This window comes from Thalassophryne amazonica, chromosome 1, assembly GCF_902500255.1.
Source record: "Thalassophryne amazonica chromosome 1, fThaAma1.1, whole genome shotgun sequence".
Taxonomy (NCBI): domain Eukaryota; kingdom Metazoa; phylum Chordata; class Actinopteri; order Batrachoidiformes; family Batrachoididae; genus Thalassophryne; species Thalassophryne amazonica.
Window position 1 is genome coordinate 52,932,291 of NC_047103.1, and position 16,713 is coordinate 52,949,003.

Below are 16,713 nucleotides of genomic sequence, written 5' to 3' on the forward strand. Positions count from 1 at the left end.
ACTGGCTGACAGTATTAGTGACTCCTGGCATATAGTGATGTCTATCCCACTGGTTGAGCTGTGTGTGCGCGTGTGTGTGTGTGTCTGTGTGTCTGTGGGTAACTTGTTTGCAGGTCATGCTCACATCTGAGCACACACACTAGTGCCTCCACCCAGTCAGACCATTGATCCATTCTCCACAAATGTAGCCATCCATCTCCCGTAGCAGGTGATCCGTGAGCGTCCCTTTGGCCTTTTCCACTCAATTTGTCCTCAGCATTGAGACACCTACAGACTGGATCATGTGCAAGAAAGTGCATATCATGAGGATACACCACGGCATGCTGTATATGTCCAAACCACTTCCCACAGTGGGAAGGAGCACTGTGACAGGGAATTAGTGCTGCACACGAGGTGATGAAATCATCAGTCCTGACTTTACAGAATGACTTTTCAGGCAGAGTCCTTCACGAGTTACAAGAAAAGAAAAGGAGAAGCGTGGACTCCCCAGACGGGCCTTTTCCACGAAATTTGTCTTCAGCATTGAGACATATGCAGACTGGATCATGTGCAAGAAAGTACATATGATGAAGTTACACCACTATCTCCTGCAGTTTCTTGAAGACACAGCATGCTGTATATCTTCAAACCACTTCCTGCAGTGGGAAGGAGCACTGTGACAGGGAATTATTGCCTCACACGAGGTGATGAAATCATCAGTCAGTCCTGACACAGAATTACTTTGAGGTGGAGCCCATCACAAGTTACAATAAAAGAAAAGGAAAAGCGTGGACTCCACAGACTGCAGAGCTGTGCCATTTCTCTGCTGCACACAGTGGACAAAGTGCTCTGATACAGTGAGTATGAATTTAATTCACAATTTGTGTTTTTACAGGCTCACATTCTCTGTTTGTTGTGTAATAAATCCAGACAATCCCATACTGTGTATATATATATATATATATATATATATATATATATATATATATATATATATATATATATATATATATATATATATATATATATATATATATATATATATAAATAAAATGTTCTATTATATATAATGTTCTACATATATACAATTTTCTATTGCTATGTGTAAGCTATGTGCTTTGCTATGTGATCATTTTGTCACTGTAGAGATGTATGTGGTGTTCTCTCTCTCACACACACACAAAACATTCTTTTCTTGTTCTGACAAAATTGCAAACATATTAACTAAATGAAATTTTTTTTGTCATTACAGGGTTAAAAAAATCACAATGCATTTATTTTACAGATTTACCAAATTGAAACTGGAGCTGTTTGGATTCAAAGGACAATTCTACAATCAAAGTGACAATTATCAAAGTGCAGCCACATATCCACAGTTATTTAATACCTGCTGATAAAAATGCTTAATGCAAACATTAAAATCACTAAACTGCAATGGTTTTTCACCACTGCTGGACTGTTGCTGTATATGGTGGACATTTGTACAGATGTTGCACTGGCCCTGAAGTATTACAATCAGGAAAATTTCATCTGGATGGGACTGACTCTGGTGTTTGTGCTGGCTGGGCTGATCTTGACACAAATCTTCAGTTACGCTTGGTACAGGGAGGACATACAGGATCATCAGGTGAACCCAGGAATGTCCAAAAGTGCACTTGCCATTGTGCACATATTCGGCATGGGTATCATCACCAGGTATGACAGATAAAGACATGCTAGCACGGTGTGACTAATCATGTGAATATGTGAAGTATGTGTACGGGCACAGTGTTGTCCAATGTGCACACTGCAGAAACCACTTGTAGTTAATGCATGCTGCAATTCTGCTGTCTTGCAAATGCATCTTGGTCTGAGCAGGACCAAGGAACATCCAGAAAGTTTTCACACCGCTTCACTTTTTCCATATTTTGTTATATTACACCCTTTTCCACAAATGGAGTAAATTCATTTTTCCTTCAAAATTCTACTCACAATAACCCCATAATGACAACATGAAACATTTTTTTTTTTTTTTTTTAGCAAATTTATTAAAAGCAAAAACTAAGAAATAACACGTGCATAAGTATTTAGTCACTCCCTTTGCTCAATACTTTGTTGATGCACCTTTGGCAGCAATTACAGCCTCATGTCTTCTTGAATATAATGCCACAAGCTTGGTGAATCTATCTTTGAGCAGTTTTGTCCATTCCTCTTTGCAGCACCTCTCAAGCTCCATCAGGTTGGATGGGGAGCGTCGGTACACAGCCATTTTTAGTTCTCTCCAGAGATGTTCAATCGGATTCGGGTCTGAGCTCTGGCTGGGCCACACAAGGACATTCACAGAGATGTCCTGAAGTCACTCTTTTGTTATCTTGGCTGTGTGCTTAAGCTGAAAAATGAACCGTCACTCCAGTCTGAGGTCAAGAGCGCTCTGGAGCAGGTTTTCATCCAGGATGTCTCTGTACATTGCTGCATTCATCTTTCCTTCCATCCTGACTAGTCTCCCAGTTCCTGCCACTGAAAAACATTCCCACAGCATGATGCTGCCACCACCATGCTTCACTGTAGGGATGGCAAATGGACTGCATTTATATAGCGCTTTTCCATCTGCATCAGAAACTCAAAGCGCTTCACAATTATGCCTCAAATTCACCCATTCACACAGACACAATCACACACCAATGTCAGGGTGCTGCCATGCAAGGTGCTCACTACACACTGGGAGCAACTCAACAACTCTGGGATTAAGGACCTTGCCCAAGGGCCCTGAGTGATTTTTCAGTCTGGCTGGGTTTTGAACCAAGGATTCTTTGGTCTGAAGTCCAACACTTAACCACTAGACCATCATCTACCCTGGATGGTGCCTGGTTTCCTCCAAACATGACTCCTGTCATTCACGCCAAATAATTTAATTTTTGTCGCATCAGACCAGAGAGTTTTTTTTCTCATGATCTGAGAGTCCTTCAGGTGCCTTTTGGCAAACTCCAGGTGTGCTGCCATGTGCCTTTTACTAAGGAGTGGCTTCTGTCTGGCCACTCTACCATACAGGCCCAAATGGTGGATTGCTTCAGAGATGGTTGTCCTTCTGGAAGGTTCTCCTCTCTCCACAGAGGAATGTTGGAGATCTGACAGAGTGACCATCGGGTTCTTGATCGCCTCCCTGACTAAGGCCTTTCTTACCTGATTGCTCAGTTTAGATGGACGGCCAGCTCTCGGAAGAGTCCTGGTGGATCTGAACTTCTTCCATTTACAGATGATGGAGGCCACTGTGCTCATTGAGACCTTCAAAGCAGCACAAATGTTTCTGTACCCTTCTCCAGATTTGTGCCACATGACAATCCTGTCTCGGAGGTCTACGGACAATTCATTTGACTTCACACTTGGTTTATTTTCTGACATGCACTGTCAACTGTGGGACCTTATATGTCGACAGGTGTGTGCCTTTTCACATCATGTCCAAAAAACTGAATTTACCCCAGGTGAACTCCAATTAAGTTGTAGAAACATCTCAAGGATGATCAGTGGAAACAGGATGCACCTGAGCTCAATTCTGAGCTTCATGTCAAAGACCGTGAATTCTTATGTACACGTGATTTCTCCATTTTTTTAAAATAAATTAGCAAAAGTCTAAAAAAAAATCACATTGTCATTATGGGATATTGTGTGTTGCATTTTGAAGGGAAAAATTAATTTCATTCATTTTGGAATCAGGCTGTAACATAACAAAATGGGGGGGAAGTGAAGCGCTGTGAATACTTTCCAGACGCACTGTATTAACATGCATGGTGACATCATCTTGTCCATGTGACTCTTTACTGTGTCTGAATATTATTAGGCATTACCACCTGCTGAAAGAAGGCTTTGCTGAAATTTGGATGACAACTCCAAAGGAGCGTAAGAATCTGTCCGAACTGGCAGCGACTCTGACCATACTCAAAATGTTTGAGACGTTCCTGGAGAGTGTTCCTCAGCTTCTCCTACAGCTATACATCACACTGTGTCATGATGAGATCTCAGTCATGCAGTGTGAGTATGCTGGGGGGTAAGACATCAGAGAGCAATCACATTACCCCTCAACCATGGGTAAATCTGCGCACCGATTATATGAAGTGAGTTTTAGATTCCGAAGACGTTATAACCACAAAATCAACAGGGTTCTTGCAGTCAGGTACATAACGTAGATAGGAAGCGTGGTAACATTCCAGTTAAGTACAGCAGAGATTATTAAACGCACAAGTAGTTTTTCATTATGAAGGGGGAAAAAACCCTTCCTGCTTCTGTGATCACGACCTCCAGAGAGTTCGGTTATGTAACACCCGTAGCATGATAATTCAGTAAGGTATATCTTATATATTATATTCCAATTCTAAGGTGGAACTATGCTAGTATATAAAGGTATATCTAAATATCTAAAAAGGAAGAGTAAAATAGGAGAGTAGAAAAGAGTAGATTAGAGCCACTTAGGTGCCTGGTCTTGAGAACCAGGGATGGTAGGTTGAAAAGCTTTTTTATCCCATGGGAACTCTCCCTACCCACCCAAGCGGCTCAAGAAAAAGTTTATATAATATAATAAATAATAAGACATAAGAAAAATAAGACATCACAGGAGAAGATTGCAGTATAGGTAATTTAGTATGAAGACTAGTAATAAAATTAAATATAGTTAGTAGGCTAAGTTATAAATCTGGTATTTTATTATAGAAATAGAAGCTATGAGTGTATTGGTATCTATCTAAAGTAACTCTGTTAGCATACTATAGGAAAATTAAAAGTATAATCATTATGCTATCAAATGGAAACCTAAGAACTTAGGTACTATATGTTGATATCTTTAAAAGAACACATAAACTGATGAATCATTAAAAATCTACACCATGTAAAATAAAACTGTAAATAACGAAAATAAGCTAGTTATAGTACAACAGCTAAATTAGCCATTAATAAGCCAACCGTACCCAGCAAGCTAACACGATAAACAAAAATGGTAATTAGTGTATAAAGTATAATAGCGCAGTTAAACCTACAGTAATGGTATTAACAAATACATATAAAATAAACGTGGACAAAAGTATGAATTAATGTGGGTTATCAAACACAAAAGAACCAACTATTTTGTAAGCTACGATGAATGTTGCTACAGCCAGCTAGATAAGCTAGCGTTAGCTGTTAGGTATAACTAATTGTACCCCACTCCTCCAATATTTACTTAAATATAATTCTATTAAAAAGGGAGGAACAAGAAAAAGTAAAGCATTTAGAAATGTATATGGAGACATAAGTACATACGTATATTTGCAGAAAAGAGAATAACGGCAGCCGTTTTAATCACCAAACCTGCAGCTGCCAGCGTTACACATCTTGCTGTTCCTTCTGACTTGATAACAATCAGGTATGCATAGCAGCCATTGTGCTTGAAAATAAATTGTGGTTATTAAGAAAGACATGGCAGCACAATGGTTTAGTGGTTAGCACTGTTGCCCCACAGCAAAAGGGACAAGGAATCGATTCCCACCTGAGGCTTATCTGTGTGGAGTTTGCATGTTCTCTCCATCTCGCCCACCTCAGCGAATGAAGTCATAGCTCACAGAAAAAAACATCTCCTTCTCTGTTCCTTTGTTCTGTGATTATTTATTTTATGTATTTCATATGAAAATATGTATGTGCTTATTGTTGTATTTATTAGTTGTCCTACAACTGTCTGATCTTTGTGTTTTAATTTAACACATCGTGTGCACTGTCAGTTCCAGATGACAGTGAGTTGCTGGACGGATATCAGCTGAGAGGCGCTGTGTGTCCACAGCGCTGTGAGCAAAGCGATCATACATGAATGAGTTTACACCTTTCCCCCTGTTTTATTTATTTTCCACTCTTTCTGTCTGTCAGGTGGACTCCAATTTACATGGTGGAAGATTCATTAGTCTGGCTGGCCGGCTGATAACAAAATTCACACCGTGCCGTGCGTGCTCAGACATGGCTGGCCGGTCCCCATGTGATTTTATCTGTACATAATTATCAGCATGTCATGAGAGCATGAGAGCCCGCACACACATGTGCATTGCGTGGAGTGTTGTTCATGTTGTACATGGCACAATATGTGTTCACCAGCTGAGTTGTGAGTACACAGTGGTCAGCTGTTCCAGCTGGACATTACTGCCATCCAGATGTACGTTGCGCTTCACAGTAATCGCACGTTGGCGACCTCAGCCGCACCTGACAATGTTGGATCATGGTGTGTGTGTGTGTGTGTATTTGGAGGGGGGAGCACACATTCCTCACGGCATTTGTGTTGCGGTGGGAGCACTTGCATGACATTTGTGTTGCTTGGTAACGACACACTCATGGGGCACTTAGAAAATGTGGGGCACTTCGCACAACCAGGTCGAAAGTGGTTGCCTGTACTCTACTCTCGTGGCAGCTGCGCAAATATCCCCACCTTTTCTAAATGCCTTGTGAGTGGTGATGGATATTCATGGGTGGGACCTGGACTTTGGCGCACTCTGGACAGTTGTCCGGGATTCACCGACATTTGGCCGCTGGTGTGAAGGCTGCCTCGAGTGTGACATTGGTTCGACATGGCCGATGATTTTATGCAGCTCCTCGGGCACAGCAGGATATGTCTGACCTGCGTTTGACACGCCGTGCAAATGCTGTGAACATGATCAGATGGCAGTGCGACCTTCTCATGCACACCGTTCGAATGGGTTTCCGCGGCAAGAGGCACGTAAATGTAGAGTGGATGTGCTGTGCCTGAATGGTTGTGGTAACTGCTGTACAATATTTTTCACGAGTGGCATACGATTCCTCCTTCATGCGGCAGTTGACTTTAATCTTATGTGTGAAGGGGCCCTTAAGATTGTTTAATATAAATGCACAGACACATGAGACTGTTAATCAGATGAAAACTGTTATTGCACAATTTGACCCCTTTAATAATGATTGTATCTGACTAAGTTTGTTATACTATTTTTTTTTATTTTTGAATATGCCATGCAAAATTTAAAATGTGAATTAAAAATTTCACAAATCATTTCAAATAAAACTGAAATAATTTTTATTCCTTTTGAAACACGTATATTCATGTTAATTTGTTGAAACATTCACAGACACACAGGACCGAAAACAATACCCCTGCATGCGTTACCGCTGTGCATGAGTATAAATACCAGAAAGGGATTAAAACACTTCCAATAACAACAAAGATTATTTTGAGACAAATTTATTGTCTTTGATATGTTGAATTTGAGTGTGAGTTTTTCTGAATCTGAATTTTAACAGATTGTGTTTTATTGTGTTTTTAATCTTAATTCATTTTATTCTGCCTTTTAAATGATGTTTGTGAAGCACCTTGAGGTGACTAGTCGTGATTTGGCGCTATATAAATTAATAAATTTGATTTGATTTGAGATTAAATCACTTTGTTGATTTAAGTTGATCAAACTAATGTCCTTTAACGTCTCTGCAGCTGCTGCCTTACATGACTTTTTCTGCATGTTGACAGACTTTCACTGTCGGAATGATTTCTTTCAGGTTTGTCGATGACGTTCTCCTTCTTTAACACCGCGTGGGTGCTGGTGGACTATTGGCGATGCCTGCACAAATCCAGCCTCCACAATAAAGAGATGCCCTCAGTCCTACACACATTGGTCTACCTCCTGTACAAACTGTGCACCGTCACCAGCCACATCTTCAGCTGCTGCTTGCTCCTCATTCTGAGCTCCTACAGCTCCGTGGGCCTCGCCGTCCTGTGGTTACTGGGCATCACATGGATGCACATACTGGACACAAACTTGTGCTCGTCCAAAAGACTTGAGTGGCTCTACCGGGCTGTCGGTGGACTCATCCTTGTTGTCACCTTCTTCAATGCCTCAGGTCAGAACAGCAAACAGCAAAAGCAGAACAGCAAAGTAGCCGTGATCATCTACTACTCTTTCTATACTGTCTTAAACATCGCTGCTCCCATCCTGCTGAGTTGGTTGAAGCCTCTGGAAATGGTTCAGTTTTTATTTCCCGTCTGCGGTATAATCTTTGGGGGAACATTGCTGGGTGTGGTGTTCCTCACGGTGTACTATGTCCTCCTGGATCCCACAGGGGAGAGTTGTGAGGTAGACGAGGTGGATGTTTTAGGTAAGGAAGCAAAGAACACACTGGGGATAAACTGCATCCTTCAAGAAAAGGACGCAGAGGCCACACTGAGGATAAAACGCTTCCTTCAGCCCTGACGGAGGTTCAGTCCAGACAACTATCAGAGTGTAACTTCTACCTTATACGAGAAGTGCAATATAGTGTGTGTGTGTGTGTGTGTGTGTGTGTGTGTGTGTGTGTGTGTGTGTGTGTGTGTGCGTGTTGGCTGGGGGGTCTACATTGGCCATATCACTTGGAACACTAAAGCCTTTTTTTGATTATCTTTCTATATTCTGAGGTGAAGGTTGTTTTCTTATCACTGATTAATACTGATAACTAAACGTGTGACTGACAAGTCAGATAATGTTACATCATTTATTACTTAAAACAGCCAGCAAGATACAGCAGTATGCAAAATGTTAAGCACACTGAGCAAATTTGTACATTATAACATATTATTTACCAGCTGAGTGAACTCTTGTCATTTGATTGGTGTGTTGCATGTCACATGACATGGATTATTCGTCCCATCTGTGTTGCGCTGCATTGAGCGTGCAAATTTGGTTCCATACATTTTGTACCATTGCATGCTGCGAACCCCGCCCATGCACACAATGGTGGGGGCAGCATTTAGCTAAACATTGCGTACTTTTGCTGATGGATGATGATTTGAACGAGCTAAATGATGGTGTTATTTCTTCTAACAGCACACACACATAAAACAAATCCACTATGCCATAAGCCATCTGGAGGCAATGAAGAGCTGTTAGGACGAAAACCTGGACAAAAACCTGGATTTTTCGCTGGAATGAGGAAGTACACAAAGACTTTTTTTGGAAGTATCACGGACTACATCTGTTTTTCCAAGATGACTGAGAACAATTTTGGGGTCTTATTTAAAGTTCGTGTTGGACTATTGATGTCAAAACACCAGTGACACACAATAAATGTAAGTTCCTTTTCTGATGTTTATAAATGAATATTATATCAAATGACAAGGTTCTATTTTAGCCATTATATGAAACAAATAATGAATGATTTTACATTCTTTCAATGGTGCGAATATTTAATTTGGTGAAAGCTGGAATGTAACATTCCATCTTTCACCTTGTTGTCATGGTTGGGGTTCGTTTGTTGGTATATTTTTATTTTGTCTTATGTTCTGTGCTAGTGTGGATTTGTTTTCTGGTTTGTTTCGTGGACTGCATGCTCTTGCCTTTTGGTGTGGGCTTTGGTTTGGGTGTGTGTGTGCTCTCTTTGTTTGCCACACCCTTCCTCTGCTCATCCCCCACACCTGTTTGATTTGCTTTAATCACTTTCTCTATTTTAGTCCTGTTGTGCCTTTTCTCGATGCCAGATCATTGTGCTTTACTGCCTTCGCCAGCCTTCCTTCTGAGTTTTTTGTCCTAGTTCTGATTGCCTGCCATGTTTCTTGACTACCTGCCCATTTTCTGGACCACGCCCTGCCTGATTTACTTATCGTTGCTGATTATTGACTGCCTGAGAAAAGTGAAGGCTTACCTCCCAGCGTGTGATTTTGAGAGAGTTATTCATTTGTTTATAACATCTCGTTTAGATTATTGTAACTCACTCTACTGTGGACTGGACCAGTCGTCTCTAAAGCGTCTGCAGCAGGTTCAGAACGCTGCTGCACGACTGCTCACAGGGATGAGGAAACGAGAGCACATCACCCCTGTGTTGGCCTCGCTCCACTGGCTCCCAGTCACATTCAAGATTGATTTTAAGATCCTGCTGCTTGTGTTCAAGTGTTTACATGGTTTGGCTCCCGAATACCTCTCTGAGCTTTTGACTCCTTATGTTCCGGTCAGATCAGTGAGGTCAGAAAGCCAGCTTTTATTAAATGTGCCCAGATCTCGATTAAAAACTCGAGGTGATTGGGCTTTTTCGGTGGCTGCACCTAAACTCTGGAACAGTTTGCCTTTGAATATCAGAGCTGCTCCATCTCTAGAGTCTTTTAAATCTGTTCTTAAGACTCATTTTTATGCTTTGGCCAACCACCAGTAGGCTTCTACTGGTGGTTGGCTCTCACTGCTGTATTGTATCACTTCCTGTTCCGGAGCACAGCGGTGTTTTGCTGTATCTGTTAGCTGTTTAATCTGCACAGTTAGATTGATCTAGTTAACTAGATAACGATTTGTTTCACAGTGTAATCTTCACGTGCCTTAACTAAAGCACTCCCTCTGCTGAATCACCTCTAAATTATTTACACATTATTCACTTTGTGTGTTTTTAGGAATCCGCTAGCTTAGCGCAGCTACTAGCTCTTAGCCGGTTTAGCATGGCGGCTTCTCCCGTCTCTCCTGCACTTTTCTGCTCTGGGTGTGAAATGTTTAGTTATTCCTCGGCCTCCTTTAGCAGTAATGGTACTTGTAATAAGTGTAGCTTATTCGTAGCTTTGGAGGCCAGGCTGGGCGAATTGGAGACTCGGCTCCGCACCGTGGAAAATTCTACAGCTAGCCAGGCCCCTGTAGTCGGTGCGGACCAAGGTAGCTTAGCCGCCGTTAGTTTCCTTCTGGCAGATCCCGAGCAGCCGGGAAAGCAGGCCGACTGGGTGACTGTGAGGAGGAAGCGTAGCCCTAAACAGAAGCCCCGTGTACACCGCCAACCCGTTCACATTTCTAACCGTTTTTCCCCACTCGACGACACACCTGCCGAGGATCAAACTCTGGTTATTGGCGACTCTGTTTTGAGAAATGTGAAGTTAGCGACACCAGCAACCATAGTCAATTGTCTTCCGGGGGCCAGAGCAGACGACATTGAATGAAATTTGAAACTGCTGGCTAAGGCTAAGCGTAAATTTGGTAAGATTGTAATTCACGTCGGCAGTAATGACACCCGGTTACGCCAATCGGAGGTCACTAAAATTAACATTGAATCGGTGTGTAACTTTGCAAAAACAATGTCGGACTCTGTAGTTTTCTCTGGGCCCCTCCCCAATCGGACCGGGAGTGACATGTTTAGCCGCATGTTCTCCTTGAATTGCTGGCTGTCTGAGTGGTGTCCAAAAAATGAGGTGGGCTTCATAGATAACTGGCAAAGCTTCTGGGGAAAACCTGGTCTTGTTAGGAGAGACGGCATCCATCCCACTTTGGATGGAGCACCTCTCATTTCTAGAAATTTGGCCAATTTTCTTAAATCCTCCAAACCGTGACTATCCAGGGTTGGGACCAGGAAGCAGAGTTGTAGTCTTACACACCTCTCTGCAGCTTCTCTCCCCCTGCCATCCCCTCATTACCCCATCCCCGTAGAGACGGTGCCTGCTCCCAGACCACCAATAACCAGCAAAAATCTATTTAAGCATAAAAATTCAAAAAGAAAAAATAATATAGCACCTTCAACTGCACCACAGACTAAAACAGTTAAATGTCTTCTAAGTCCCTGTTAGTAAATGATATAATAATTGATCAACATATTGATTTATTCTGCCTTATAGAAACCTGGTTACTGTTGTGTGTTGGGGGGTTTGGCTGGACATTTTGGTGTTCTTTTCTTTTCTTTGCTCTCCAGGTGGTATGCAAACTGGTTTTTTGTCTGTGGAGAAGGTGCTGGCAGAAGAGTCCTTCACCCTCATCAGCATGATTTCCAGCACCTGTGGATGATGCTCACGTGCAAACTTAAAGACTTTCAGCTGAGGCAGATAATGAGATGGCATTCTGCGTTTAAGCCATGTGTGATTCAAGCAGAATTGCCGGGAACTCGACCTTGTGACGTTCGTTTGTGAGGCGCTGAGGACCGCGCCTGGGTTTGACACATCGTGCCTGTGAAGGAGGACGGGTGAGGGACACATGCTGTCAGCACACATCAGAGGTGATTGATTGTCTGAATAAGTGTTAACAGTAATTTGGTATTTTGTTACGCAGTATATTTGAACATTGATGAGAATTGTGCAGCTCGCTTCTCACTGCCGTGGCGTACGGAATGATGATCCTCCACCTGTTGTGAGAAGCTGCTCATTTACATAAAGCTTAAATTCAGACCTGAATGTGTTGCTGATAGTGTGTGCCTTTGAAGGATATTTGTTGTAGCTGTTGACTTACCTCACCTTTTCCATCCTTCACAGAGTCAGTTTGTCGTATCCACCTGGGGGGTGTTCGGTGGTGAGTCTGGGTCCAGAAGCGTCGAGCTTTGATCCATTTGGGTGCTGGAGAGCGCGCCGTCCTTCACCTCGCCAAACAACCGCACATTTATGTTGTACACCAATTATTGCACAGGAGAAAAATAAAACTGTTTTGTTTTTGGAACCGCTTTCTGGTTATTTAGCGCTGGGTTCAGTCAGACGCAGGTCCACTCCTCAACCCGCGTCTGCACATAACAGTTACAGCAGGATGAATATGTTAGTTTAAATGAGTCAACACCCCCGAGTCACACTAACTGCCAGAATGGTCGTAGCACGGGCCGAGGCGGAGGATTAGCAGCAATCTTCCATTCCAGCTTATTAATTAATCAAAAACCCAGACAGAGCTTTAATTCATTTGAAAGCTTGACTCTTAGTCTTGTCCATCCAAATGGGAAGTCCCAAAAACCAGTTTTATTTGTTATTATCTATCGTCCACCTGGTCGTTACTGTGAGTTTCTCTGTGAATTTTCAGACCTTTTGTCTGACTTAGTGCTTAGCTCAGATAAGATAATTATAGTGGGCGATTTTAACATCCATACAGATGCTGAGAATGACAGTGTTATGTGTCGACGCGGGTTGAGGAGCGGACCTGTGTCTGACTGAACCCAGCGCTAAAATAACCAGAAAGCGGTTCCACTAAGAAAACAATTTATTTTCCCCTTTTTGTGCAATACTCGGTGTACAAACATAAAGCGCGTCTGTCTGGCGGAGTGAAGGACGGCGCGCTCTCCAGCGCCCAAAGGGATCAAAGCCCGGCGCTTTTGGACTCACGTTCACCGCCAAACACCCCCCAGGTGGACACGACAAACCGACTCTGTGAAAGGTAGAAAAGGTGAGGTAAGTCAGCAGCTACAACTAATATCCTTCAAAGGCACACACTATCAGCAACACATTCAGGTCTGAATTTAAGCTTTATGTAAATGAGCAGCTTCTCACAACAGGTGGAGGATCATCAGTCCGCACGCCACGGCCGTGAGAAGCAAGCTGCACAACTCTCATCAATATTCACATATACTGCGTAACAAAATACCAAATTACTGTTAACAATTATTCAGACAATCAAATCACCTCTGATGTGTGCTGACAGCATGTGTCCCTCACCCGTCCTCCTTCACAGGCATGATGTGTCAAACCCAGGTGCGGTCCTCAGCGTCTCACAAACGAACTTCACAAGGTCGAGTTCCCGGCAATTCTGCTTGAATCACACATGGCTTAAATGCAGAACGCCATCTCATTATCTGCTTCAGCTGAAAGTCTTTAAGGTTGCACGTGAGCATCATCCACAGGTGCTGCATATCACATTGATGAGGGTGAAGGACTCTTCTGCCAGCACCTTCTCCACAGACAATAAATCAGTTTGCATACCACCTGGAGAGCAAAAAAAAAGAAAAGAACACCAAAATGTCCAGCCAAACCCCCCCAACACACAACAGACAGCCTCAACACTGCATTTAATCTATTATTAGACTCAATTGGCTTTGCTCAAAATGTAAATGAGTCCACCCACCACTTTAGTCATATCTTAGATCTTGTTCTGACTTATGGTATGGAAATTGAAGACTTAACAGTATTCCCTGAAAACTCCCTTCTGTCTGATCATTTCTTAATAACATTTACATTTACTTTGATGGACTACCCAGCAGTGGGGAATAAGTTTCATTACACTAGAAGTCTTTCAGAAAGCACTGTAACTAGGTTTAAGGATATGATTCCTTCTTTATGTTCTCTAATGCCATATACCAACACAGTGCAGAGTAGCTACCTAAACTCTGTAAGTGAGATAGAGTATCTCGTCAATAGTTTTACATCCTCATTGAAGACAACTTTGGATGCTGTAGCTCCTCTGAAAAAGAGAGCTTTAAATCAGAAGTGCCTGACTCCATGGTATAACTCACAAACTCGCAGCTTAAAGCAGATAACCCGTAAGTTGGAGAGGAAATGGCGTCTCACTAATTTAGAAGATCTTCACTTAGCCTGGAAAAATAATCTGTTGCTCTATAAAAAAGCCCTCCGTAAAGCTAGGACATCTTACTACTCATCACTAATTGAAGAAAATAAGAACAACCCCAGGTTTCTTTTCAGCACTGTAGCCAGGCTGACAAAGAGTCAGAGCTCTATTGAGCCGAGTATTCCTTTAACTTTAACTAGTAATGACTTCATGACTTTCTTTGCTAATAAAATTTTAACTATTAGAGAAAAAATTACTCATAACCATCCCAAAGACGTATCGTTATCTTTGGCTGCTTTCAGTGATGCCGGTATTTGGTTAGACTCTTTCTCTCTGATTGTTCTGTCTGAGTTATTTTCATTAGTTACTTCATCCAACCCATCAACATGTCTATTAGACCCCATTCCTACCAGGCTGCTCAAGGAAGCCCTACCATTATTTAATGCTTCGATCCTAAATATGATCAATCTATCTTTATTAGTTGGCTATGTACCACAGGCTTTTAAGGTGGCAGTAATTAAACCATTACTTAAAAAGCCATCACTTGACCCAGCTATCTTAGCTAATTATAGGCCAATCTCCAACCTTCCTTTTCTCTCAAAAATTCTTGAAAGGGTAGTTGTAAAACAGCTAACTGATCATCTGCAGAGGAATGGTCTATTTGAAGAGTTTCAGTCAGGTTTTAGAATTCATCATAGTACAGAAACAGCATTAGTGAAGGTTACAAATGATCTTCTTATGGCCTCAGACAGTGGACTCATCTCTGTGCTTGTTCTGTTAGACCTCAGTGCTGCTTTTGATACTGTTGACCATAAAATTTTATTACAGAGATTAGAGCATGCCATAGGTATTAAAGGCACTGTGCTGCGGTGGTTTGAATCATATTTATCTAATAGATTACAATTTGTTCATGTAAATGGGGAATCTTCTTCACAGACTAAGGTTAATTATGGAGTTCCACAAGGTTCTGTGCTAGGACCAATTTTATTCACTTTATACATGCTTCCCTTAGGCAGTATTATTAGACGGCATTGCTTAAATTTTCATTGTTACGCAGATGATACCCAGTTTTATCTATCCATGAAGCCAGAGGACACACACCAATTAGCGAAACTGCAGGATTGTCTTACAGACATAAAGACATGGATGACCTCTAATTTCCTGCTTTTAAACTCAGATAAAACTGAAGTTATTGTACTTGGCCCCACAAATCTTAGAAACATGGTGTCTAACCAGATCCTTACTCTGGATGGCATTACCCTGACCTCTAGTAATACTGTGAGAAATCTTGGAGTCATTTTTGATCAGGATATGTCATTCAATGCGCATATTAAACAAATATGTAGGACTGCTTTTTTGCATTTACGCAATATCTCTAAAATTAGAAAGGTCTTGTCTCAGAGTGATGCTGAAAAACTAATTCATGTATTTATTTCCTCTAGGCTGGACTATTGTAATTCATTATTATCAGGTTGTCCTAAAAGTTCCCTGAAAAGCCGTCAGTTAATTCAAAATGCTGCAGCTAGAGTACTAACGGGGACTAGAAGGAGAGAGCATATCTCACCCATATTGGCCTCTCTTCATTGGCTTCCTGTTAATTCTAGAATAGAATTTAAAATTCTTCTTCTTACTTATAAGGTTTTGAATAATCAGGTCCCATCTTATCTTAGGGACCTCATAGTACCATATCACCCCAATAGAGCGCTTCGCTGTTAGACTGCAGGCTTACTTGTAGTTCCTAGGGTTTGTAAGAGTAGAATGGGAGGCAGAGCCTTCAGCTTTCAGGCTCCTCTCCTGTGGAACCAGCTCCCAATTCAGATCAGGGAGACAGACACCCTCTCTACTTTTAAGATTAGGCTTAAAACTTTCCTTTTTGCTAAAGCTTATAGTTAGGGCTGGATCAGGTGACCCTGAACCATCCCTTAGTTATGCTGCTATAGACCTAGACTGCTGGGGGGTTCCCATGATGCACTGTTTCTTTCTCTTTTTGCTCTGTATGCACCACTCTGCATTTAATCATTAGTGATTGATCTCTGCTCCCCTCCACAGCATGTCTTTTTCCTGGTTCTCTTCCTCAGCCCCAACCAGTCCCAGCAGAAGACTGCCCCTCCCTGAGCCTGGTTCTGCTGGAGGTTTCTTCCTGTTAAAAGGGAGTTTTTCCTTCCCACGATCGCCAAGTGCTTGCTCACAGGGGGTCGTTTTGACCGTTGGGGTTTTTACGTAATTACTATATGGCCTTGCCTTACAATATAAAGCGCCTTGGGGCAACTGTTTGTTGTGATTTGGCGCTATATAAATAAAATTGATTGATTGATTGATTAATACAATTTAAGCTGTGTGTGTCTGGTTTTATATGTTTTCGTATATTTTGGAATTTTAATGCTCTGTTTTGGTGGTATGGTTTTTGATATTGTTTTTACTGTGAAGCACTTTGGGCAGCTGCTGTTGTTGTAAATGTGCTATATATACATTGCCTGCTTGTGTACCGAATCCCGCCTGTGACCTGACTAAACCTCTTTGAACACCAAGCGCCTGAGTCTGAGTCTAG

General features: G+C 41.9%; 1 protein-coding gene across 1 annotated transcript; it reads left to right on the top strand.

Moving 5' to 3' along the window:
* The first annotated feature begins 1,337 nt into the window (after positions 1-1,337).
* On the top strand, positions 1,338-8,177 carry xkr9 (XK, Kell blood group complex subunit-related family, member 9). The gene is made up of 3 exons (XM_034193890.1): positions 1,338-1,674; positions 3,794-3,984; positions 7,486-8,177. The coding sequence occupies exons 1-3, from the start codon at positions 1,379-1,381 to the stop codon at positions 8,175-8,177; spliced, it is 1,179 nt and encodes a 392-aa protein (XP_034049781.1). The 5' UTR covers positions 1,338-1,378.
* Positions 8,178-16,713: the final 8,536 nt, after the last annotated feature.

Excerpts from the sequence above, each read along its gene's own strand:
- xkr9 (XM_034193890.1), top strand. The coding sequence starts at position 1,379 with ATGCTTAATGCAAACATTAAAATCACTAAACTGCAATGGTTTTTCACC. Across the intron at positions 1,675-3,793 it reads GGCATGGGTATCATCACCAG|GCATTACCACCTGCTGAAAG; the intron begins GTATGACAGATA and ends GAATATTATTAG. Across the intron at positions 3,985-7,485 it reads TGAGATCTCAGTCATGCAGT|GTTTGTCGATGACGTTCTCC; the intron begins GTGAGTATGCTG and ends GATTTCTTTCAG.